Source organism: Lithobates pipiens, unplaced genomic scaffold, assembly GCF_037356315.1.
Source record: "Lithobates pipiens isolate NorthernLeopardFrog02 unplaced genomic scaffold, aLitPip1_a1.2 Scaffold_13, whole genome shotgun sequence".
In the NCBI taxonomy this organism is placed as follows: domain Eukaryota; kingdom Metazoa; phylum Chordata; class Amphibia; order Anura; family Ranidae; genus Lithobates; species Lithobates pipiens.
The window spans coordinates 339989320-340014387 of record NW_027507718.1 but is presented as its reverse complement, the minus strand read 5'-3'; the positions used below and the strand labels follow the sequence as shown (position 1 = coordinate 340014387).

The 25068-nt window shown below is 42.5% G+C and overlaps 1 protein-coding gene across 1 annotated transcript in view; it reads left to right on the top strand.

Moving 5' to 3' along the window:
• GATB (glutamyl-tRNA amidotransferase subunit B) overlaps positions 1 to 25068 on the top strand; it is a 189252-nt gene that overhangs the window by 27269 nt on the left and 136915 nt on the right. The window contains exon 4 of the mRNA XM_077477034.1: positions 12289 to 12487. Within this exon, the coding sequence (XP_077333160.1) occupies positions 12289 to 12487 (199 nt within the window). The remainder of the gene's footprint in view (positions 1 to 12288; positions 12488 to 25068) is intronic.

The following is a 25068-nucleotide window of genomic DNA, read 5'->3' as shown; positions in this document are numbered from 1 at the left end:
CCCATACTCATTCACATAGGGTGGGGGCCTGGGATCCGGGTGCCCACTCATTAAAGGGGGCTCCCGGATTCCGATAAGCCCTCGCCCCTTGTCCTCATCAACATGGGGACAAGGTGCTTTGGGGTGGGGGGGCCGCAGGGCAGAGCACAGATACCTGCTTCATGCATCACACCTCTGAGCACTGAACTATATTAAACTATAAACTAAACTATAGGGCCTATACACATCTGCTCAAACAGCAGGTACTGATCACCATTAAAATATGGACCCATATGGAGGCTTCATCCTACCCATCACTCCACAAAACCTCCAAGATCCATACCTGGATTTGCTAATGCTGGTGAAAACTGAAAGGCCCGTTTTAGTCTAACGATACCCATCTTGGAGCCCCTCTAACTGCATGGGTGAGAATCCTGGGTGACACTAAACCCTTGTTACATCATGCATTGTGATTTATAGCTTTAGATATGCTTGCCTTCTAAAATTGGCCTGTTTAATTGGGCTTTTTGGTGACATTTTGCGATAAAAAATGCATCGTTGTTCCAGTAAAATCACCCACTAAATACGTTTGGCGACTATGCACACAAATATAACTGTAGAACATATTGTAATGTGTGTAATTTTCAGGAAATTAAATAATGCAGACATTTCATAATGACTTTGATCTGGAGTTAAACATATTCTGAAGATTAAATTATACATTGCAGAGTTAATCCATATTCATAACACTACCTCACAGTGTCCCAGTAAAAAACTGACAGTGTCCAGTCAAAGTCAAATAGATAATTTGTTAAGACTTAGAAGAGGCTGATCATGTGTTTAATAGACAGCATGGTTGCTTAACTGCTCTGGCTCAGGTTAATTGTTTCTCTATCCCCCAGAGAGAAGCCCAGATTCATTTGTATTTGGAAGCATTTACAAGTGTAATTCTGCACTGATACTCCATTAGCTGCTGTACTGTTTTTGGTGGTATATCAAAGTGTGACAGACCCTTTCCTTTGTTATATGAAATTGCTATAGGCTTGGAAATGCATACAAATTAGCATTGGCCATTAATAAGCAGTAGATTTCCACAAAATTTACTACTGGACAATAAAGTTAATCTGGCATGGCAACTATCTAAATATTCACTCAAAAAACTCCTCCAAATAACTCTAGCACTGTGTAGAAACAACTTCTGTACATGTGGAGAGCCTTCAAACCTAGGTCTGGTGCACAGCTCTGAACTTTAGCTCCAAGTTCTGCCGTTTTTTTTTTTTTACAGCTGAATGGGGAATTTGCAGCGCGGTCCCCTTCTCTTGAATGGGTCATGTTTGGTGGCCTTACTGCCCACTGAACGAAACAGGGACCAATATGCTATCTTTTAGGTGGGTGATCAGGTGGCAGTAGCAGTGCTTCAGCTGCATATACAGTGGGGATCGAAAGTTTGGGCACCCCAGGTAAAAATGTGTATTAATGTGCATAACGAAGCCAAGGAAAGATGGAAAAATCTCCAAATGGCATCAAATTACAGATTAGACATTCTTATAATATGTAAAAAAAAAAAGTTACATTTTATTTCCATCATGTACACTTTCAAAATGACAGAAAACAAAAAAATGGCGTCTGCAAAAGTTTGGGCACCCTGCAGAGTTAATATCTTGTACTGGCCCCTTTGGCAAGTATCACAGCTTGTAAATGCTTTTTGTAGCCAGCCAGAGTCTTTCAATTCTTGTTTGAGGTATCTTTGCCCATTCTTCCTTACAAAAGTGTTCCAGTTCTTTGAGATTTCTGGGCTGTCTGTCACGCACTGCTCTTTTAAGGTCTATCCATAGATTTTCAATAATGTTGAGGTCAGGAGATTGTGAAGGCCATGGCAAAACCTTCAGTTTACGCCTCTTGATGTAATCCCCCGTGGATTTTGAGGTGTGTTTAGGATCATTATCCATTTGTAGAAGCCATCCTCTCTTTAACTTCAGCTTTTCACAGATGGCATCAAGTTACCATCCAAAATTTGCTGAAATTTTATTGAATCCATTTTTCCTTCTACTCGTGAAATGTTCCCTGTGCCACTGGCTGCAATACAACCCCAAAGCATGATTGATCCACCCCCATGCTTAACAGTTGGACAGAGGTTCTTTTTATTAAATTCTGTGCCCTTTCTTCTCCAAATGTACCTTTGCTCATTCTGGCCAAAAAGTTCTATTTTAACCTCATCGGTCCACAGAATTTGTTTCCAAAATGCCTCAGGCTTGTCTATATGTTCACTTGCAAAGTTCAAACGCAGATTTTTGTGGTGAGGACGTAGAAGAGGTTTTCTTCTGATGACTCTTCCATGAAGACCATATTTGTACAAGTATCTCTTTATAGTGGAATTGGGTACCACAACTCCAGTGTCTGCCAGATCTTTCTGGAGGGATTGTGCAGTCAAACGAGGGTTGTGAATTGCTTTTCTCACAATCCTGCGAGCTGTTCTGTCTGATATTTTTCTTGGTCTTCCAGATCTTGCTTTAACTTCCACTGTTCCTGATGACTGCCATTTCTTAATTACACTCCGAACAGAGGATATTGACATCTGAAAACGCTTTGCTATCTTCTTATAGCCTTCTCCAGCTTTGTGAGCGTCAACTATTTTCAGTTTCAGTTTTCTAGACAACTGCTTAGAAAAACCCATGGTGCTGATTGTTGGGGCAAGGTCAGATGAGTCTGGCCATTTAAAACCTTTGAGATTGACATCACCTGGTCTTCCCAGACGATGATTGAGAACAATCCATGACACTGGCAACTTTGAAAAAGGGGGCAGTGCATGCTATAAATTCTGCAGGGTGCCCAAACTTTTGCAGAGGCTATTTTTTTGTTTTCTGTAATTTTGAAAGTGTAAATGATGGAAATAAAATCTAACTTTTTTTTGACATATTATAAGAATGTCTAATCTGTAATTTTATGTCATTTGGAGATTTTTCCATCTTTCCTTGGCTTCGTTATGCACATTAATACAGATTTTTACCTGGGGTGGCCAAACTTTCGATCCCCACTGTATAGTAGAAATATTGCAGACACCTTTTTAAGTGCCTGCTTTTGGGGATTTAAAAGGTTTATAATCACTTTCTTTTGTTTTCCCACCACTCGGTTTGTATGCGATCAATTTTAATATACATTACTTACAGATATAGTGGAGTTTAGTACTTGGCCTAGCATTGGAGGCAAGGAGACCGCCAGCCCTTATGTAAGCTCTAACTAGGAATACTATTTTACCATACATAGGGCTGTTTTCTCTAACCCCCCCATGGCCGAATGGAGTAACGGAAGAAAAAGGAATGTAAGTATATGGTGCCGGTGATACAAGGAGAATACAGTTTACTGATACAAGGTTCACATTAAATATTGGTTGCCCTACACAGTTAACTTTTAAGAATACTTAAGCTTACATTAGTTGTTGGAGAAGATCTAAAGTGAACGCATGAGGATAGTAATATTAGAACTGAATCTTGAGGTGTCGCCCTGATCTTAGTTAATCTCTTACCTTGAAAAATTAACAGTAAATGATGTCTGACAAGTCTTAACACCTGTTCTATTTGGTGTAACTCAGTGACAGACTATGTAGGGAAGCCAGAATCAAGATGATGGCTTTGAATCCTGCATTTTTGTCACGTGTTAATAGTGACTTCAAAATTAGAATGCTCACAGGTTCTTTTTAAGCATATTTTATATTGAACCTGTCAGGTCAAAATGTGTAAACAAATATTTCTGGTAATTTGTGTTACAGTACTCTCAAATCATTTGTTCTGCAACCCAGGCTGAACAGCTGGCTTCATTGGCTGTCTAAATTGGCACTAAGCTCTGTTAAATAGTAGTGGTGATATTTCTGGTAGAGGGTGAAGTTTTTTAGTGTCTTATTAGATAGAAGTAGAGATCTTGTATACAACTTCCAATTAGTCCTTACCGACAAATGAAATGTCTACTTTAAGAAAGCTAATGTTGGACGTTCTGGCATATAGCATTTGGTTCTACTCAAGTGTGCTGCTAGCCAATGCATTCGAGGAGTGTAATTTGAAGATTGCTTTAGTGAAACAGTTGGGGCCAATTCACATTTTTTGCATGCATTTTGTGTGTTTATTTTGAATAGGCTGTCAGCATGACAAAATGCACCTGCGTTATTTTTGCCAACACAATGCAATACCGAAGCAAACATTAACATCTGCAACCTTGGTTCATATTGAGTTGAATATTTCCGGGCGGATGTGTGTTTTTTAGAGCTTTCAGATGACGGCCGTTCCTACTGACTGAAACGCATTGAGGCTTGATCGTGTCATCTGGGCCACACATCTGCCCGGATATACGATCACAGGAAAACGAGCCTCACCGTAACTTAGCGGCATCCTGACGGCCACTGGCCGGATACCCCTGATTAAAAATACATGCTGATCACACCGGGAGCCAAGCATAGGCACCAGAAAATGTGAGTTTATCCCATTTTTTTTACCACATCCTTATTTTAAATAAATAATGGTTCTGTACTGTGAGCCCCCCTCTGTCATTCTTTCTTCCTATCTATGGAGGACCATCTTAAACACAGCTGATCTGGATTAATCATCTAGGGGATCCATATCCTCACAAAGCACAAGTGACCACTCTAGGTGGTCAATTCATAAGGGTGAGTGTACATTCATGTGGGACACCTCTGTCTGCACACTGGATTGAAGCATCTCTAATTTTGATAACCTAACCTTAATTTAAACTTCTCCGCAACATTATCCTTGACCTATCTGGTGTGTTTCTACTAAACCCAGGACCCTGCATTCACTATATTTGGTCTCCCACAGTACACAGGTTTAGTAAATATAAACTGCTAAATAGCTTTTCTTATCAGTAGTTAGAGTAGTTTTGTGACTTCTATCAGTGTCTGGTTAAAGCTTGCAGGAGGAGTTTGCATTCTCCTATGATTGTCCTATCAGGATGCAGGACCCCCCGACCCTCTGTCTGGACAGTGCTGATTGGCCCTGTGCTGATCACATGCCCTCTCACAAGAAAACAAGGGGGAAAAAAACTCTCCCCTAGGATCAAACAGCTTTTTTACACAATGCAGAGGATTAACCCCCTAGGTTCCACAGTGAGTATAACAAGCATGCTTTACTGCATCTACAGACTGATTTTACCATTGTGGGTTTAGTTAAACTTTAAAGTTATACTAAACCGAGAATTGGTAATTGCCATAATTCGTTCACATAATTTTTACATATCATGGCACTGTATTTTGTTTGTTTTTTAAAACCTGATTGCTGCAGCACTGTTATGTGGTCACATGAGCTCCCCCTGTTCTTTGGCATCTGCAGGGAAAGATCTTTAGGAGGAGCTTCTATTACTCTTCTGATGTATGCTCTCTACAGTGTGAGTCTGTGTCTGGCCAGCCATGATTGGCCCTGTGCCAGTCATATGACTGAAAAAAAAAGTTTCAGATGAGCAATTCAAATATGATTGTAAATATCAATCTCAAACAGTTTTACAGCTCCTATTAAATCTGCATTCGGATGGTGTAGTCAGAGAGGACTGTCACTAGCTTTCATTTTGTTCAGATGGCATCTGCATCCAATGCTCCTTTTTTATTTTACAGGTATTAGCAGTTACATTTTTCATATTTAATATTGATTTATATTAAAACTACGCATTTTTGTGAGTTTCTTAGTGAATGTAATCAATCCCTCCCCCATAGTATTTATCAATAGATGGAGGAGGAAGCAGAGTGTCATTTACCATTGTGTGTATGCCCACATGTGTGACTCTATAGTTACGTGGGCTGCGCAGATACAAAAAAAGGAGGAAATTAGGGGCTCAGAAGGGAACTGAAATTGAGCATGCTCCATAGAGAACATCAGCTGGGCTACACAATCTCAGCCTACAGCGGAGACACACAAAATGGGAGGGATAAACCAGGTATATTTCACTCTACACAAATCAAATACTTTAGTGGCTTTGTGAGTGTACACACTCTGTTATATAGCATGTAATGAGAGTTTAAAGTGGTTCTAAAGTCAGTAGGCTTTTTATGCTTTCTAAGCATTAAGATAAAAAAAACCTTCCGTGGGCCCCCTAAGCCCCCCTAATACTTACCCTGAGCCCACCTGGATGTTGCACGAGAGTCTCGGCTATCTGGAACTCACCTCCTTAATGGCTGAGACATCAGCAGGAAGCCATTGGCTCCTGTTTCTGTCAGTCAAAGTCGGTGAACCAATGAGGAGAGAGAGGGTGTAGGCATGGGGAGGCCTAGCCGTGGGTCCATGTCTGTATGGACACACAGAGGCTTGACTTAGGTGCCTCCATAGCAAACTGCTTGCTGTGAGGGTACTCGGCAGGAGTGAGGGACCCAAAAAAGAGGAAGATCTGGGCTGCTCTGTACATAACCACTGCACAGAGCAGGTAAGTATAACATGTTTGTTATTTTTAAATGGGAAAAAAAAATAAGATTTTAATGACACTTTATGGCTTTAGAATCACTTAAAGTCATGTCTCCTATGTAGTTTACCTCTAATTGGCCTTGAGAAATTGAAGTGCATGGCAGTATTTAAAGCTAGCTTGATGAGCATTTAATTTGCATACTGAAGTGTGTGGAGCAATTTTTATAACTGTTTACACAAGGCCTGATGGAAGTCAGATTGTGACTGCATGTGCCACTGACCTTCATTTCCTGTGCACACCTTTATCTTTTTCTAAACATCTTTGGGGTTATTGATTTACAAATACACGAGTAGGCATGTTTTCAACAAGTTTAAATGTATTCTGAAAAGTAGCATACAAATATTATCTGACATTGATGTGCACACACAAAAATGAGTTAAGTTAAAGCAGTGTTTCTCAACTCCAGTCCTCAAGGCGCCTCATCAAGTCACATTTTCAGGCTTTCCTTTATTTTGCACAGGTGATTTAATCAGTTTCACTGCCTTAGGGTCCTTTCACACGGGGCGGATCAGTTCTGATCCGCCCCGTGGATGTCCGTTTGCTCAGCGGGGATCACTCCGCCGATCCCCGCTGAGCAGGGAGATGACAGCTCCGTCTCTGCACACTGCGCAGGGACGGACCTGTCACAGCGCCGCTCTCCCCTATGGGAGATCGGATGACGACGGACCGCAGTGCCCGTCGTCATCCGATCCGATCCGCAGACGGATGGAAAAATAGCTTTTTCCTCCGTCACACTTTTTCGGATCGGAGCGGGTCGGATGTCAGCGGACATGTCACCGCTGACATCCGACGCTCCATAGAGCTCTATGGAGCACCCGTTCAGGTCCGCCTGAAAAACTGACAGGCGGGCCTGAACGGGACGTTAGTGTGAAAGGGGCCTTAGTAATTACCACGGCCGTTTCATCTGAGGGAAATCCTGAAAACATGACCTGTTTATACGCCTTGAGGACTGGAGTTGAGAAACACTGAGCTAAGGAATCTATTTTTAGGAGGCAGTTCACTTATGTTGCAAGCTATCCTAATTATGTTAATCATATGTAGGATGCATGGTCTAGTATTTAGGCTAGGACGCCTTTAAAAGTCCTTTTTAATTGGTAAGGAGATCTGCAGATGGCCAGATGCTAATTATTATAGTTTAATTTTCAGGAAGGCTGATATATAATTTTTCTCTATAAATATCAGCAGCTTAATGAGAATAAATGTGCTCATGCATCAGTGTTTTGGTGACCTTGTCTGCTCCTGCACAGAGTGATATAGAGTGGGAATCCATCAATCCGCATTGTACATGTGTATAAACACTCTCAACGCTCCTCTTGTGATGAATTAACTTAATGTACTGTGTCTACTATTCCTGAGCATTTAATCATGCAGTGATATCCAGCATTTTAAAAGCTACATTGAAATTCCGACGTGTCTTCTGTCCAGCGGCAGTTTTGCATACAAGGGGAGAAAGAGAGAGAGTTTCTGAGGTTTAGCCGAGGACAATGCTAAATGAATGTTACTGAAATTAGAAGTTGATTAGGTATCTACATTTCACTAGAAGTATGCCTACGGCAGTAATGATTTCACTATATGGTAGGTCATGCTATGAAATATGTTCTTTAATGTATACACTGAATAATCAGGGTAGCAAAACAAGAATTCTCATGGCGTGATATCTACAGACTTCACATTTTGTAAAACCTGACTATGCCATGCTTCATCAATCACTGTGCTAACCTTTTTGTACGGTATGCAAAATGGAATAAGGACACTCAGTGTTACATGCGCTGACCATTTACATATTTAAATAACATAGTTACATAGTTAGTTACATAGTTAGTCAGGTTGAAAAAAGACACAAGTCCATCCAGTTCAACCACAAAAAACATAACTTTGTTTAACGTGGTGGGACATACTTTGTATGCAATGTTTCCATACTGACTAACAGTCCCCAATTTGCAGGGACAGTGCCAATTTTTAGTCATCGGTCCTGCTTTTGTGTCTCGGGTTGTGTCCCGGAATCCGGCCCTTTCATTATTGTGTACAGTTGCCCCCACCAGCCCCCCCCCCCCCGTCTTCCCTGCATATAGCCTCTCACATATGGTGGGGTATGTTTATGCTCTCTGGACCTGTGAGCAGCTGTGCAGACAATAATAGGGAGGGAAGTGGGGGGGTGACAGAGGCAGGGTCTGTGCCAGCAGGTATGCTGGGGTATGTGATATGTAAGCAAACTTACCCCAGCATACTGGCTGGTGCAGACTCCGCCCCATCCCACTCCCCAGTCTTATTGTCTAGGCAGCTGCTTGATGGCCTGGGCTTGGGATGTCCCCGGCCCCAGATATGTGTCTGGGGGTGTGTTCGCTCCTGCTGGAGGGCTAGTCTTCTGTCATGCTTTTATGCTCCCTCTTTGTACTGCTTGACATCAGTTTAGAGGGGAGTCCAGTGTTCTGGATGGGGTTGCATAACTATCTATACTGGGGGGGGGGGGGTTAAATTGAGGGAGGACAACAGAAACAATGGTATTTTACAGATCAGGTAACAGTGTTGGAGGGTTTCTGGATTTTATACCAGGAAAGAGTGGCAAAGATATGGGTATAGAACAGATTTTTCTCAACTAGGGTTCTTCCAACAATTGCTATGAGTTCCCTGAGCAATGAGACATTTCTACCTCTCTGATAAGTTCTCACTGACACCATTGTTCCTTTTTACCATCTGTGAGGTTGGAATTCTTTCCAATGATCACAAGTGTAAGGAGTATTCTTTCCACTGACCATCACACTTAATGTATCATAAGTTGTTGATATAGTCATTTTTACCAGGGGTTCCCTGCGATTGGAAAGTTATTTTAAGTGTTCCTCTGTGTTGCGGAAGGTATCTGGGTTGTAGAGGGGTCACAGTGTTGAAGGTACCTGGGGTCTGGTGAGGTCCCAGTGCTTGAAGGATCAAGGCTGTAGAGGGGTCACTGTGCTGTGTGGTTTATAGGATGCATAGGGTAACAGTGCTAGGGTTATCTGGATGGGAGGTCATAGTACTGATGGTATCTGGTATGTAGAGGGGTAATAGGGTTTATGGGGAGGTAACAGTGCTGGGGGTATCTGGGGTGTAGATTTGTTACAATGCTATGGATATCTGGGGCCCTTTCAGGCTATACAGACTATGTCAAGGTTTCTTCTTTGATGTCTGTTGATCAGTGAATGTTTGTGCATCTTCATCATATATCCTTTGGTCAAACAAGTGAATTAAGCCACTTCTTTTTCTAAAATTTTATATATAAGCAAGGCTTCTCTGACCTCTGTATCTGTAAGCGTTGTAGAAAAATATAATTTTCATAGTTCACAAGACAGCTATTGAAAGCTTAAAGGATATGTTCACCTTTATAAAAAACGAATATATTTGCATCTTTTTGCAGGTAAAAAAAAAAATTTGCATTTATTTATTTTTTTATTTTTTTACTGATTGCGGGTGCACGCTAAGCCCTTGTACACGCGATCGGAGATTCAGACGGAATGTGTCCGATTGGAGCGTTTTGTCGGATATTCAGACTGTGTGTGGTCTGCATCGGACTGTTTCCGTCGGACCAAATTTTCCAACTTGCCGGAAATATTTTCCGACAAAATGCTCCGACATACTCCGATCATGTGTAGAGAATTCCAATCGGACAAAGTGCCACGCATGCTCAGATCAAATTCCTACATCAAAGCTATTGGCTACTAGCCTGAACGTAGTCCCATCGTAACAAAATTACGTCATCACGTTCTGAAAGATCAGATTTTCCGACAACTTTGTCCGACCGTGTGTATGCAACAGTTTTGGACAAGATCCGTCGGACAAAATCCGACAGATTTGGTTGTCCGAATCTCCGACCATGTGTACAAGGGCTTAGGCTCCTGCAGACTGCCTGAGTAGCTGTCTGCCCATACTTCGAAACGGCAGGCAGTTACTGAATGACAGGAAAAATCAATGAACTACCTAGAGCGCTCACCAGCTCCCTGGTAGTTCGTTGAGAACTACAAGTTGTCAGCCGCTAAGGCTGTCAGTACTTGTAGTTCATTAATTTATAGAACTCTGAGAATAAATGATGCAGCCAGGTGGCTGGGGCCCAGCACGGCCACATTCTTTTCAAATTGTGATAGCGGGTATGGGGAGAAGATCCCCTGCCTGCTGTCACAATTAGAAGGGGGATCAGAGAGAGGCTGCAGGAGCGTAAACGTGTTGTGTGTTCCACCCTGCGTCATCGTGCGATTTTACAGCGCGGGTGCCATTAAAAATGAATTATGTTGCAGTGTACCTGCCAGAATATAGCAGTAGGCATCTGAGCCAGTGCAAAGTAAATCCTGCCATTTCTAATCTCTCTCCCCCCTCTATAGACTTGAATGGCTGTGCTCAGAGCTACGCACAGAAATACAAGTATAGCGTATGGGCATAAGCAATAACTAGAACATTTCCAACCCCTTCCCCTGCTGCTATCAATCAAACTCAGTCAGCTAATGAGGAGAGATGGGACGGGGCCTAGACGTGTGTCCATTCGGACACATGGAGCTGAAGCTTGGCTCGGGTGCCCCCATAGGAAGCTGCTTGCTGTGGGGACACTCAACAGGAGGGAGGGGCCAGGTGCTCCAGCCAAGGACCTGAGACGAGGAGGATCCGGGCTGCCCTGTGCAAAACCACTGCACAGAGCAGGTAAGCATGACATGTTTGTTAATTTAAAGCGGGATTCCACTCTTTTTTTATTTTTTTCTTATTTGTCTCACTGGTGGGCGAGTGCTACCTTGGCATCCACGTCCAGCGTTTATTTGACCCCCGGCGCGACAAATCTTTTCCTCAGGATGACTTATAAAAACCTGCTCTGGTGTTTTCCATTTTAACTGTGGGCGTCTGAAGCCCACAGGCATTTACTTCCTGGTATATGATGACGTCTGGCTCCCAGCATGCTCCGCTCCATCTTGCACATGCTCAGTGAGAGCAGTGACAAGGAAAGAAAAACTTTCATTGTCCCCCATGGATTCTTGGGAAATTTCCCAGGGACCATTGTGAGGACGATAGCCATGCCTACTCCCACGGGAGGACAACACGGAAGTCAGCTGAAACATCAGAAATAAAAGGTAAGTAAATAATATTTTTTTTTTTCAGGGTTCGTTTAGGTAAGTATGCTATCTGTTGATTTTAATAACATGAACTTTCATTTTTAGGTACCAAACCACTTTAATAGAAAAAAAACAAGGCTTTAAAATCCCTTTAATTGAACCAGCTGAAGTAAGGCTGGTCATACATTATACGATTTCCTTATTAAATGTCCTTTAGATTTACCTTCAACTGTGTAGTACAAGGGTCTGTCTGATTGCATACAAATTAAAAGTGTTTAGGTTTGCCCTCATATGGTTTTGGTAAATCTAAAGGAAAATTGTATAATGTATGGCCAGCCTTAGAAGCTGATTGGATACCATGCTCAGCTGCAGCAGATTTTGCATTCTCCAGTTTTACTAAATCAATCCCAAAGTGTCAAAGGAATTTACATATTTTTAGGAACAGTAGCTTCATACTGATAAATTTGAGCCCTTACGCCGCATGTTGTTTGCTGATATTTAGCTTATCTGTTATAAACAGCATTGAGTTTTTGTATTCTTGATCCAGAAATCAATTAATGTCACTGGAATTAGATTTATTTATTTCTATCAGACGTAGTTATTATTTGTGAGTTTGATTTAATTCTATAATGAATGCATGACATGCCAGTATGATATTACAGCAGCAGATGCCTATGGCAACAAATTGGTCATGATTGAATAGTTCAGAGAGTCATATGCCAAATGACCAGATGTAATAAGCCAAACAGAGAAAATGCCTTTCACTATAACATGGTATGTTATTTTGCAGGCTGGTTATCAAATTACTCAACAAAGGCTTCCAATCGCAGTTAATGGGCTCCTTACATACCGCTATCCAACTGGAAAAAAACTGAATGATATGGTCACCAAGTGTGTCAGGATTAAACAGATCCAGCTGGAGCAAGATAGTGGCAAAAGTCTTCATGATGACTCTAGGAGGCAGACACTCATTGATCTAAACAGGGCAGGTAAGTGTGGTGATCTGTATTTGTTTGAAGAGTTGGCTCCATTTCACTGTTCATGTAGATTAGAGTTAGGATTTACAATCTTCTGAAATATTAAGTATAAGGCTTCATGTACTCTTGAACTACTTTGACCACCGCCCACGGGAAAATGCAAAACACGGCAAAATTGCACCGCGATTTTGTGTGTTTTGCGGCCGTCGGTCAAAACGTTCCTATCCTGAACGAAATTCTTCTGCTTAAGGAGAGGGAGGTTGAACCTCCCATAAACGGAGCAGCACTTTAGCAATCCTAAAAGCCTATGGGGGTTATTTACGAAAGGCAAATCCACTTTGCTCTGCAAGTGCACTTGAAAGTGCACTGAATGTGTCCTTGGAAGTGCAGTCGCTCTAATTATAAGGGGTAGATCTGAAATGAGTGGACGCTCTGCTGATTTTATCATCCAATCATGTGCAAGCTAAAATGCTGTTTTTTATTTTCCTTACATGTCCCCCTCTGATCTACAGCGACTTTACTTCCAAGTGCACTTTCAGTGGCAAAGTGGAGCCTTTTAGTAAATAACCCCCTATGTGTACATGGACACATACAGTAGGCTTTTATGGGGTTGAATTTAGGAGCTTTGGAAAAAATGCCTAAAGCTCCTAAATTCAAGTTTAGGAGCTACTAGTGTACATGGAGCCTTAGTGCCGGCTCACACAGGGGTGACCTGTCAGACGGCTAAGTCGAGCTCCATGCATTGTAATGGAATCATTTCAATATGAGCGACTCAAGTCACTCCAACTTAGATAAAGGTTATTGTACTACTTTAGGGCGATTCAGAGCAGCTTGCATTGACTTCTATACAGAAGTTGTTTGGCAAGCCGCGTGGAAGTCGGTAGGCATATAAAGGACATAAAGTAAAGGAAGTAAACAAGAACTGTGAAAATATTGATAGCCTGGTAACCAACATATTTGACAAAGTTAAAGTGATTGTAAATCTTCACCTTGTAAAACAACTCATTTAGTTTCAAATAGAAATGAAAGGTAAATCATTTTTATATAAATAAAAAACGTATAAATACCTTTTTCCCATTTTATTAATGATCACATTCTCTCTGTTCTCAGCTGCATAAGAGCTGGAGGAAGGAGAAGCAGAAGCAAACTGAGCTTCCCAGTGAATGGCACCAGAAAGCTGGAGGAAACAGATCCACTTTTGGGTGTTACTCCACTTTTAAGATCCTGGTTACAAACTTTTATATCTTACTAACGGCATTCAGCATGCTCTTGAACAAGAATAAATATCTGTTTCAGAGTTAAATACACAGTACAATCCAGATTGCTGCAGTTTTTTCCACTGAATTTTAACAGTCTGTGGCAAAAAAAATATATTAACTGCTTTCTCTACTGTGTAAAGTGTATTTTGCTATCCCTTTTATGCAATTGAAAGGCCAAGCAAGACTGACATCTTCAATAAACTAAGGCTTAGACTTGTTAAATCCAATCTGAGATTCTAGGATTACCATTCAGAGGATCATGACGGTGCTGAGTTTTTATGATATCATTATAAAGTATTGCAGTATGAAGAATCAGCTGTGTAACATGGCCTCTTATTAATTCTGCATCTTGGTGAACTGCACAACTTCACCCATCTATCACCTTTTCACGACAGTGTGGAGGGAAAATGACAGGTTTGTGTTGCTCAGAAGCTGATCCCAAGGAGAGGGCTGAGGAGTATTCAGGTTGCTGCCATTATTTTGACAGTGGAAATGTCAGAAGTGCTATAAATCCTGGGACAATTCTACTGGAGAAAATGCAGAATATCAATTTTTTTTGCTCCTTTTGGAGTGTTTATATTTAGTTTAGAAAAAGTGTTGTTTTCCAGTTTTTATGACATCTATGTGTTCTGTATAGGTAATAGATTTTGCAACAGCGAATACATTATAATTGCTTTTATTTTTTTTTAGATTCCTACATTTTTAAACATATAGTACAGTTTTTGATCAAATGTATTGTAAATATGTGCAATCCTTTGGTTGGCTCACAACATATCCAATGCAGTAAATGCAATGATAGCATAGATCAGGGTTTTTTAACCAGGGTTCCTCCAGAGGTTGCTAGAGGTTCCTTGAGAAATGAGAATCTCTGCGACAGACTTGGTTGTAAAACTTTAGATGCTCACAGGAACTTAGTTGCAAACGGAAGGATAGAGGTAGGAACTTTCTTACTGTACCAGTATCTTGCAGCCGGTCCGGCGATACCGTAAGAAATGCGGATTCAATCAGTGTCCATAACAGCTCAGCTTCCAGGCTCTTACTGAGCAGCCAGCCTCGTGCGTGGCCCTCTACTGAAGAGTCCTCCCCTGGTTGCATGTAGAGTTGCTGGGACTCTCCAAACCCGAGAGGGCACCCGAACACCTTAGAATCCTCCTTCCAGTTACTGTGCCTCGGACTAGCCAGTTCTGAGGCTTGGAAATGGAAGAATCCGCACCCCAGGTCATGAGGGCCTCTGGGGGCTGGTCAGGAGCAACTTCTGGACTGGAACCCAGAACCACGTGACTTCAGCACCTTAAGTACCCTCTCCCGGAATACATAGCGAAACAAACGAGAGCGAAAAGAGAGAGAGATTGGTATCCAATGCATCCAGCCAGACTGCGTTCTAATGCCTCTCACAGGTGCAAACCCCATCTATGACCAGGCAGAACATTAGTACAGCCCAGCCAAACTAATGCCAAAACACAATTTTACACAATTAACCCCAAGACTCAACTACAGTATTGGGGAAAAAACTAAATTTACAGACATAGCGCGTACTCATCAGAAGTACCGGCGCTACAGACGTATAGCAATGCTGTATGTTTATCATGTGACCACAAAAATAAGGCTTTGGACCATTTTGCAGAATCCTTGAGATGTTGATGGGGCTGAATTTTAAAGCAACTCATTTTATTCATTAGATAACTGTGACAGGAAGTAGAGAGCACAGTGGCTGGAAGCATCGAGCTAATTGCACCAATGTGCACCTGACAGTATTCAGAAAGCTGGATCTCAGACAAGAGCATGAAGGCAAGTGTTATTAACCTATTACACTTACCTATTGCTGTTCTTTCTAATAATATTTCCTGGAGCTCACCTTTAGCCTAGAGTTACACTTGTGTGGGCTGTGTGGCCCTCATTTGCTTGGGCAGGGCAGCCCATTGCTTTTGGCTGTTGTGCCCCCATTTACCGCAGGAATAAAAATGTGCTTTTTAAAAAACGTGGGTGCAGTGAAATCGCAAAGTCTTTTTGACCATGCAATTTACCTACGGTCCCCGCAAACGTGTTGAGAATGAATGGCAGCTCTGCGCTTCTTGTACGAGCAGCACGATATGGGTGTGGATACAGGTGCGATTCCTGCACCCGCAACCAGCCTACAGACTGCGGGCAGGTTAGAACCTAGCCTTAAACTCCCCTCGTCCTTCTAGTCCTGTTGTTTCCTGTTTTTTACTTTAATGAAACACGTGTAGGTATTCTTACTAGATTCCTTTTTGTATTTTTGTGTGTTATAGTCAGTCTAACTCTACCTCATCGGGAGTCTTTTTCTAGGCTCAGAGTGTATTTTCTCTGCCTTGTGTTTGAGCTTTCTCCAGCAGTGTGTACTGGAGAGATCGTTCATGTTAAGGCTAGGTTCACAAGTGTGCAATGCAATTTTGACCTGAAGAGCCTGGTATGGATTGAAGGGAACTCCCACACAGTTTTTTTTTGTCTTTTTTTTTTTTAATGCCAACTCTTTTTTTTTTTTTATTGTATTTTTATGGAGGAAAGTTTTCACACTATACAAGAACAAACTTATCTGACAATGAATAGTTATTGTCTGAAATATAGCATGCTTAACAAAAGGGTAAGACATCGGGATGACTGAAAATAAAAATAATTAATAAAAAAAGGAGAGGAACAAAAGACACACTAGAAAATGAATAAAAAGTATAATATACAAAAAAAACTAACAAAAAAACAAAACAAAAACAGTTGTAATCATGAGGAAACCGAAAATAAAATAAAAATAAAAGCAAGTGGTTGACATAGATATTTTATAGATAGACAACTCCTATCCTCATATTGATTAGTGGTTCCAAATTACTGAATACATAGTATCCTTCTGGGTGATAAACTGCACCCTCAGTATAAAACCTGGAATAACATTACAAAAAAGTAAATACTTGGGTTTCCAGGGAGTGTGTCCTGCACTGGGCTCACAGCAGCTGATTCCTACACCATCAATTTAACACATGTGGTTTTTCTTTGTCTCCAGCCTCCTCCAATAGAGGCAATAAGGTGGCTGGATTCAAATGTACACATTTTTCATTGTTAGATTTGTACATAAACAAACAAAACAAATTCATATTTTAAACCTTTCATTAGACAAACATTTAGTTAGCTATATATTTGCTGTGCAGAATGTCGGACCATTAAAAATAAATATTTGACTAAAATAATGTCTCTAACTTTGTCTAATAGCACCTTTGTATAAAAGCTACAGCTCTGATATATTGGGGTGAACCCTTCAATACTGGGCCCAGCTTCCATAAATATAAAAATCAAAAAGGGCACATCATTTCACAATCCACACATTCTGCTTTGGATTTCAAAAATAAAAATACATAAAAACTAAAGGACCAACAATATGTATGATGAACCAGAAAGCACTCGGCCATCAAAAACTGTAAAACAACTGGCTGCAGGCAGCATCTATCCTAACAGGGTGTGTGGACTTGATGTGATGGGACTGTTATACTAAAATGTTATTTATTATTACTCTCACATCATGGACCACACATCAAGTTATTATCAGACTTTAAGATTTAATTTCTGTAGAAAAAACTTTTTATGTATCCCATCCATCTTGGCTTTGTTAAACATTATGGCAGCTGTATTCAAATTAACAACCTCATCTTAATCTTTTTTCCTTCCACTTAATAAATGTAAAATTACAAAATTGTTATCTTAATCTAAACTAATCCCATTTTTACCAATTTCCTCATTAATCTGGATTTCATTTCCAACCAAAGGTTGTCTAAGGCCCCTTTCACACGGGACGGATCAGTAATGATCCGCCCCGTGATGATCCGCTTGCTCATCGGGGATTGCTCCGTTGTCCCCGCTGAGCCGGCGGCGGATAGGGTGGTCTCTGCACACTGTGCAGGGACTGCCCTCTCAGCTCTCCGCTCTCCTCTATGGGGGATCGGATGAACACGGATCGTATGTCCGTGTTCATCCGATCCGCTCTGCAGACAGGGATAGAAAAATAGGCGGATGATAGCAGGTGTCTGCGGATGTTTATCCGCAGACACCCGCTATCCCATAGGGATGCATGTATGTCCGTATTTCATCCGCAAACGGATGGATGAAATACGGACATACTGTCCGCATGTGTGAAAGGGGCCTAAACCAGTTTCAATATATCTATATTTATTAATAAAATTGTTAAACTCATATTAGAAATTAATACTCATATGATAATTTCAATATCACACACTAATATATATGCACAGATGAATGTCCTTAAATGGGGACATATTACTTAATTTTACTTCATTTCCCTTTTTTTTTTTTTTTTTTTTAATGTACTGTTTCCACTATCAAAGGATATTCAATTTGTGTAAGACACGGTTAAATGTAACCTTCATTTTGCCATGTTTGGAAAACAGATTCAAAAATAATTGTGATTACATTGTTTATCATTAGATTCGTTAACCCGGCACATTTTGTTATAAATGTTTTGTCTAAAAAACTGAAATTGGCATGGTGTCCTTCCAGCTTATCACCAACCTCTCATCCCAGCCACATTCTTTCATGAGAGCACAAAGGAGGGGGTCACATCTGCGTACATGACACACAAGCGATAGAACTAAAGGTTCCATCATTCACAAACATACACGAATATCTCTCTAAAATTGCTTCAATTTTTCCCATTTATACACAACACATGCATATCATTCTCTCACTTTCTTTTAACTCTTTTTAATACTTCCTTGCTTAAACTTTTGCTTTCTTTATTTTGTTCTGTTATCCTTTGTATCCAATGTATTGTAATACTATACTTCACATGCTGTACCTTCTATGATCAGACAGGCAGCCATAGTGCTCATCTAGTGCTCACCCCATCTTCCCTCTCTGACAACATATGAAGTATTCTGTTTTAACTCTCATTACTGTTTCTTGACTTTACTAGTTGTAGTGCCTGACCCCAAATTCATCCCACAACTTAACATCAAAATGTCCCTTTCTGCCACCCTTGATCCATCCTGCTCACATAGATAGCTGTTTACTCTACATGATTCTTCGTCCCTGTGGACTTTGGTGGTAACCCAGTTACCCATTGTGGATCCATGTCCACTTTAACCATTAATCTAGGGGCTCAGTATAGGCTGAACCGCACCTTCGGTTCATATATAGCGCTCCTCTTGCACTGGGCATTTTTGAGAGTCTCTTACCCTTCATTCCCTTACTTAATTTAATGCCCATAATGACTGGCCAGTCTTCTCTACGTGTGCCTATACCCTCTTGCCTCTAAACTACTTTATCTAGCAGATGTACTACATATACCTGTGAACAGCACTATTCTTATCTATAACACTCCGATGGACAGTAGACAGTGACAACATAACATATAACCACCAATCAATACAGTTCGATTAAGGGGAGTAAAATAGGTACCCTTTGTCCCGAATATGCCTTACCGATCAAGGAAGTCTGATAACTCATATGTAAGCAAAAGGCTTACCTCAGCCAGCTGATTATCAGAAATTCCCGGATCGTCTCAAGCTCCTCGTTTCAGATACTCAGGGTCACCTGGAAACCCCCCTGGCTGGCTCGCCACCTGACATAGATATTTTAAAGATAGGCAACTGCTATCCTCATATTGATTAGTGGTTCCAAATTAATAATAACTACTCCTGTAGGGAACAGACACAAAAGATACGCTCAGCATCTTTCCAAATAACCGTTCTCTTTTATTATGACACATTTGAAGGTTTTTATACACATGATTACGTAGGCATCACATTAATATTACAATTGTACGTTTATGGTAACAAGGGGCGTTACATAGGCAGGCTCTAATCAGGACTCGAAAGAATGCAAAACATGTACTGAAAACATTAGTGCCGTGTGCACAGTGAGGGCATTGTGCAATACATATAAAATAGAATACAATTATATACAGAACCTACAAATTTCCATTACATGGTCATCATGTAATACATAATGTAGAAATTAGGGCTTGGACTCAGCTTCAATAACGTGAGGACTGTCTGACAAAGGAGGACTTCATACCTATATAGTTTTTCTCAAGAGAGAGGGTAGGCTTTGAATATCTGCCAAGCCAGGAAGAGAGCATGGAATACCAACAAAGTAAGGTACATTGGGGTGTAGGAATCACAGGGAATGTTAGGGGTAAATTGATGACAGGATGGCGAAGGGCATTGAGGTTGAAGGAGGTAGCCCATAGGCCGAGGTGTCCCAGGGGGCCCAAATCTCACCAAACCTGTCAATCCTATCCTCCACCATAGCCGTCATATGTTCCATTTTACGTATGTCCTTGATGCTTTGTATCAGCTGAGTTTGGGTTGGGGGATGAGTAGATAACCTGTTAGAGGGTATAGCTCTTTTGGCTGCAAGCATATGAGGCTAGTTTGTTTGCCGCCCTTCCCAACTCCAGGATGGGAAGGCCTAGGAGAAGGTGGATAGGATCCAATGGGATGGAGGTGGCGAAAGTCTGTTGGAGCATTTGTGATACCATGGACCAGAAAGGATCCTTTAATTTTCCCGCATCTCCAGCACATGGGAGAGATTGAGGAGTCATATCAATGAATAACCTCAACGGTCTTTTACCAGAACATTAAAACTTTATATGCTGTCTCTCTCTGTGCCACGCATCTTGAAATTTTAGAGGTCGAAGACCAAATTCTTGACCACTGTGGGATTGTTATTTATTGTTGTATGAGCTGCGACCATTTGTACATGTAGGAATGGGAATGAGCAGTGAGAGTTGACTTCTCCTGGAGTATGTGGTATATATTAGAAATGAGCTGTGCTTGGTAGGGGCCTTGGGAGCAGAGACTTTCAAAGGGCGTCAGTTTGGTGAGGGTGAGAGAGGGGGAGAATGTCGAAAAATAATGGGTTATCTGGAGGTACGAATACCTCAAGTGTTCCGGGATTTGGCTTTTAGATTGAAGGAGTGGAAAGGGTTTAATTTTACGCATTACTGGGTGAACGAAGTGGCAGAATTGGAACAGTCCCTCTCTTGCCCAGGGGAACATACGAACATGCGAGAGACTGTCGGGAATTAAGGGGTTGAAGAGCACATTAGAAAGGGGGGCAGGGGGAACATAGTGCAAATTTGGAAAGGCAGGAGCGCCATAGTCTGAGTGTGAACAACATGAGACCCAGGCATAAGCCCAGAAGCCTGGGGTCCACCGTTGTCCCAGGGGACCACACTAAGGAGCGTGGATGGGTTGGAAAGAGGGAGTCTATCTCTGTCCAGCGGTTTGGGGGTCTGAGACAAGACCAAGACACCACCGTTCGCAGATGAGGCCAGATAATATTTGTAGACATCTGGAGCTCCCATGCCCCCTTAGTCCTTGGGAGAAAAAATAACCGACCTAGCCACTCTATGGGCCCTGCCATTCCAAATGAATTTGAGGTACCACTGCTTGAGTATCTTTATCTGTGTCATTTGGATGGGGACAGGTAGAGTTTCAAAATAATATAGTAATTTCGGCATGATCTTCCGTTTTTGCCGTGTTGACCTTATAGCCCGATAAGGAACTAAATTGAGAGAGTAGGGCATGCAAGGAAGGGAGGGAAATATGAGGTTTAGTCAGGGTGAGGAGGACATCGTCTGCAAATAAGGATATTTTATACTCCCTTTGCCACATAGGGACCCCCTTGATGTCAGGGTGGGATCTGATCGCCTCTGCCAGGGCTTCTAAGCACAATATGAAGAGGAGTGAGGAAAGAGGGCAGCCTTGCCTACTCCCGTTTGTCATTGGGAAGTGAAGAAAACTAGGCAGAGCTGAGAGGAGGGGTTAGAATATAGGGATGTCAGGGCGGAGAGGAAGGGTCTGTGTAGGCCAAATTTAGTAAGGGTTGCGAACATGTAGGGCCAGCTTAATCTGTCAAATGCCTTTTGGGCATCTAGGCTAAGAATCAGGGCGGGGTGTCGGACTCTGTTCAACATGTCAATAAGGTCTATAGTTTGCCGGGTGTTGTCTTCCGCGTGTCTGGTAGGGACGAAGCCCACCTGGTCTCTGTCTATTAGCTTCGTCAGGAATTGGGATAAACGGTTGGCAAGGATTTTTGTAAATAACTTGTAATCCGAATTTAAAAGTGCTATAGGCCTGTAATTATCTGGTAGGGTCTGGTCTTTGTCCTGTTTTGGTATGACCGTGATGTAGGAGTGGAGGAATTGTTGGTGGGGGAGTTTGCCTTGAAGAAGCGAATTATACAGGGACACTAGGTGAGGTGACAGAATTGGGAAGTTCTTATAGTAGGAATATGGGAGTCCATCTGGGCCTGGAGCTTTGTGAGGAGGAAGAGACTTGACGGTGCTAGTTATTTCGTCTTCTGTAATGGGCACGTTTAGTGTTTGCATTTCCAAGTCTGACAACTTGGGGAGCTTCAATTCTGACATGAACTCCTCGAAAGCAGCCTCTTCAAATGGAGGGTGATGTTTGGGGGTGAGGCAATTATAGAGTTTTTTTTATAGAATTCACCGAATACCTGAGTCATGGTCTGTGGGCAGAAAGTGGGGGTCCCATCAGGAAGTTTGATGTGTTCTGGGAAGGCGTGAAAGGGCCTTGGGTTGAGTCTAGAGACCAGCATCCTGTGGCACTTGTTCGAAAACTCATAGAACTTTTGTTTAGCCCACAGGAGCGATTTATCTATGTTTGATATGTCTAGGGATTTTATGCAGTGTCTTAGAACAGTTACCGTGCGCAGCCGGCCCACCATGGGGAGTGAAGTAAAGCTCTTTCTGCATCTTGAAGCTCTGCCAATAGAGAGGATTTCAAGAGAGCGGCATCCTTCTTTTTTTGTGAGCCGAGGGCAATACATTGTCCTCGAAAAAAGGCCTTGTGGGCTTCCCAGAGGGTGGACGGGCTGGGCACGGAACCTTTGTTCAGGAGGAAATATTCAGTAAGGGCCACCTCGAGTTTAGTGTTAGTTTCACGGTGCTTGAGCAGGGATTCATTGAGTCTCCAATGACATTTCCTGGGGAAAGCGGCTGAAAGGCTTAAGTCTAGGGTCAAGGGAGCGTGGTCCGACCAGGTTATATTACCCAGTTCGGACCACACTGTGTGGGATATCAAGGGGGCAGTAATAAAAAAGTAGACTCCATGCCTCAAACATGTGATGTGTTCGGATCAGTTTTTGGAAGGAGGTAGCCAGGGCGTGCGAGGCAGAGGGTGAGGTAATGTTGAATAGAGATTTCCTGTCTTGGGTGGGAGAGAGCACATCATTAAAGTCATCCCCCATTACCATAAAGGGGGAGGAGAGCTTCTGTAGGTGCTCTAAAGCGTCTGTGAGAAATTTAACCTGACCTGAGTTGGGAGCGTAAACGTTCATGATCGTCATAGGGTTAGCCAAATATGATCCCTGCAGTATTATATGAAGACCATGAGGGTCCAAGTGGGTTGACCTAATCTGAATAGGACATGAGCGTCTTATTAAAATTGCTACCCCCGCTTTACCAGTGGGGCCAGATGCCACTTAGCACAATGGGAAATAATCTGTCTAGCAGCATATTGTGAGTAAGACAGTCAATAATAATGGTGAGGTTAATTGTGATATTGAGAAAAATACCTAATAACAGATATAAACATAAAATGTACATGAAATCTACGGGTAAAAAATTTAGAGAAAAAAACCCTAATAGAATAAAAAAGGAAAAATAAAAACAAAAATAAAATAAGAAAAATGTCAGCCCCCCCCCAAAAAAAGGGTCATGTGATGATCCAAAAAAGGGACCATTGGGTATATTGAAGCAAAGCAACCATAAGGCCGACTCGGCCTAGAAAAAACAAAAACGAGCAACACAAAAAAACCTGAGAGAGTCATACCACTCAGGGGTCCTCGGCCGCAGCCCAAGGACTTGGTGGGGAGCACGGCAGTCTCCAAAATGGGGAGAGGCCCATGACATCCTGCCACGACGAACCGGAGAGGTCGTTGGTGTTGTAGGTGCTCCTCAAAACATCCATGTCAAGGGTAACTGTTGAGGGAGGAAACCATATTTGTAGTAGATATCAAAACCTTAAAAGTCAACCAAACTGGGAACTCAGAGAATGCGGTGCATCCAAACAAGGCAAAATGCCACTTGAAGAGGCACAACTAAACCCTCAGGGATGGGGTTGGTGTAAAAGTCACGTTCCCCTGCGTGGGAGAACAAAGAAATAATGCAAACCTGATGGGGCCCCAAAAGGTTATCAGGTGGGTGGTCTGGAATGTTGAGAGCATTGGGGTGTGGAGTAAGCCCATGATCCTCTTCCTCTCATTGGGGTCCAGATCCTGGAGGGGATAGAGCTGTGTCTTGGGGTGGTTGGAGGAGCTTGGTCAAACTCTGCAGGGAGCGGGGGAAGGCCCAGCTTTTTGAGGAAAGCCTCACCTTCCTGGAAGTCTCGCAGGGTGTGCTGGACTTCCTCCATACTCAAGCGGAAGGGAAAGCCCCAATAGTAAGGGACCTTATGCTCTTGAAGGTGGGACGTGACGGGTGTCAGAGAGCGGCGCTTGGCCAACGTAATAGGAGAAAGGTCACTGAACAGTTGAATTTTATCCCCCTTATACTTAGTGCTGGACCTGTTGCATGTAGCCTTTGTCAGGGCCTCCTTGCTTTCATAGAAGTGGAAGCGTACCACTATATCACCAGGCCTGGCTCCCGCTGGGGGTTTAGGAGCCAGGGACATGTGGGCCTGATCCAGGCGCCAGTCTATGTCCACTATTTCAGGAGCCAGAGTGTTGAAGAGGCCAAGAAGGTATGGCCTGAGGTTTTGGCACCTTTCCCTATTCTTGAGGTCCTCCTGTTGCAATTGCAATTGGGAGACAGTTTTTAAGAGTAGCATTTTCTTCTTCAAGAGCCTGCACGTAATGCAGGGTCTCATCAAATTTCATCTCCAGGGTTGCTGTGCGTTCCCATAGGGCGTCCAGTTCCCCCCTGAGTTCTCTGGAGATCCTCCCCATCTCCTGGGCTATCTCCCTGGTGACTTGCTGGGCCAAGGAGTTTAAGGTCCATCAGCTCTGATGTGAGGGCCTGCTGAGAGGGGGGGGGGGCAGGGGCAGGTGGGGAGGCTGCTGTGAGGAATCCTCCGCTATAAGCAAATCCGGTGACGCTATAAGTGACGTAATCCTCCGGGTCCCCCTGTGTAATCGAGGCCAGGGATGAGGGCCTAGTTAGGAAGCGGTCCATTGGGGAGGAGGGCCACGGAGGTTGTGGGGCACGATACACTGACTATTGGTCCCCGATTTTTCCCATGAGGTGTCTGGGATGGGTGAGGAGCCTTGGAGGCTTACCCCTGATTCGTTCTGTGCCAGCGTTTGCTTGTTAAGGGCCGTGGATCGCGGGCCGGGACCGGAGCTCAT